The 1,451-nt window shown below is 28.7% G+C and overlaps 1 protein-coding gene across 1 annotated transcript in view; it reads right to left on the bottom strand.

Moving 5' to 3' along the window:
- Window positions 1–1,451, bottom strand: part of LOC106460081 (Meckel syndrome type 1 protein homolog) — a gene marked incomplete at its 3' end in the record, with an annotated part of 17,441 nt that overhangs the window by 3,352 nt on the left and 12,638 nt on the right. The window contains exon 5 of the mRNA XM_013919763.1: window positions 874–980. Within this exon, the coding sequence (XP_013775217.1) occupies window positions 874–980 (107 nt within the window). The remainder of the gene's footprint in view (window positions 1–873; window positions 981–1,451) is intronic.

Raw genomic sequence — 1,451 nt, 5'->3', positions numbered from 1 at the left:
GATTGACCGTCACATTATAATGCCCCCACGGCTGAAAAGGCAAGCATGTTTGGTGGGACGGGGATTCAAACCCGCGACCCTCAGATTGCGAGTCGAGCACCCTAACCATATGGCCATGCCAGGCTCGTCATAGACAGACACATGAGGAAATTAGCATTTCTGTGTGAAGAGATGAGTTATCATCTCAAAAATTAATGTGTTAATTAGCCTTCATATTTCCTAAGGGTTATCAGTGAAATCTTTGATAATCCATATAAATGAAATTTTAATACTAACTTGTAATTAGAACCTTATGAACAACAAGAATATGGAATGAAATTAGATCCTTTTTTTTAATTACAAAACAAAAATGAATATCCTTAGGTTTTCTGACACACATATTTTATTTCAAAATTCAAGAAAGCAATTATAAATGTGGAATACAAGTCAACTTTTAGTCAAACTGCCTGGCTCTTATTGCCTTTTCTTTAATCCCCATAATATTAGATTTAAGATATTCCAAAACTTATTTAAATCTAAGCACATACAACAATTTGTTTATCATTGCCCAAGTTCAAATATATATATTAAGAATGTAATTTTTGTTTTCTCAATTTAAAATCAAGGTTTAAGTCTGACAAACAGATCCATGAAGTTTTGTATACTTAAACATTAATATATATTACATAAACAATGCATAGGTAATTGTCAATAAGATGCCAAAAAAAAACAAAAACTCTTACAGTAATATAATGAAAATAATAAATAGCATATTGTAAAAATAGCTTTAAATCATGGTATTTACTTAAACAGCACTCTTATTTTTTATTCTTTTGCCATATGGCACAGTATCATATTACTGGTATATATAGATTATTGAACAGAAATACTTACTTTTTCTTATCTGCAGGCAGAAATCTTTGTCGCAGCCGAAGGTTTTGCATTTTTTTAGCTAAAAAGTTAGGAACATCAGTATGGGACGTGGTTGCTGGTTCTTCCCACTAGAAAGTCCAAGAATAACAGGTTATTTGTTTTACCAAATCTTTCAATAGAAGGCAAGTAAACTGGAATTTTTCTATACGTGAAATCTCAAGAGGAATAAATTCTCTGTTATGAAGCAATAAAGTCACTTTCTAATATCTAAAACACAATGAATAAAAATATTTAAGGACTACATATATAAAATAAAACATGAACAGGGCTGCAAAAATAATTTGCCCTTAAAAATATTTCAAAAAGTGATTTTTTTTTGTAACCTGGAAATAGAAATTATGTGAAATAAAAACTATAATTTTAAAGCTACTTACAATATACTTTAAAACTATTGAGAAATTTTACAACTGTCGTTCTACTTCTTTTACATATTTTAGACAGTTAACAAGCATTGTAAAATAGAGATATGCAACTAACTTGATATAATCAATTATTGCAACAAAATAATTGATTAATTTAAATTATGATTAAATTGATTA

The sequence above is a fragment of the Limulus polyphemus genome, unplaced genomic scaffold (genome assembly GCF_000517525.1).
Source record: "Limulus polyphemus unplaced genomic scaffold, Limulus_polyphemus-2.1.2 Scaffold704, whole genome shotgun sequence".
Lineage (NCBI taxonomy): Eukaryota > Metazoa > Arthropoda > Merostomata > Xiphosura > Limulidae > Limulus > Limulus polyphemus.
This window is presented reverse-complemented; position numbering and strand designations above follow the sequence as displayed.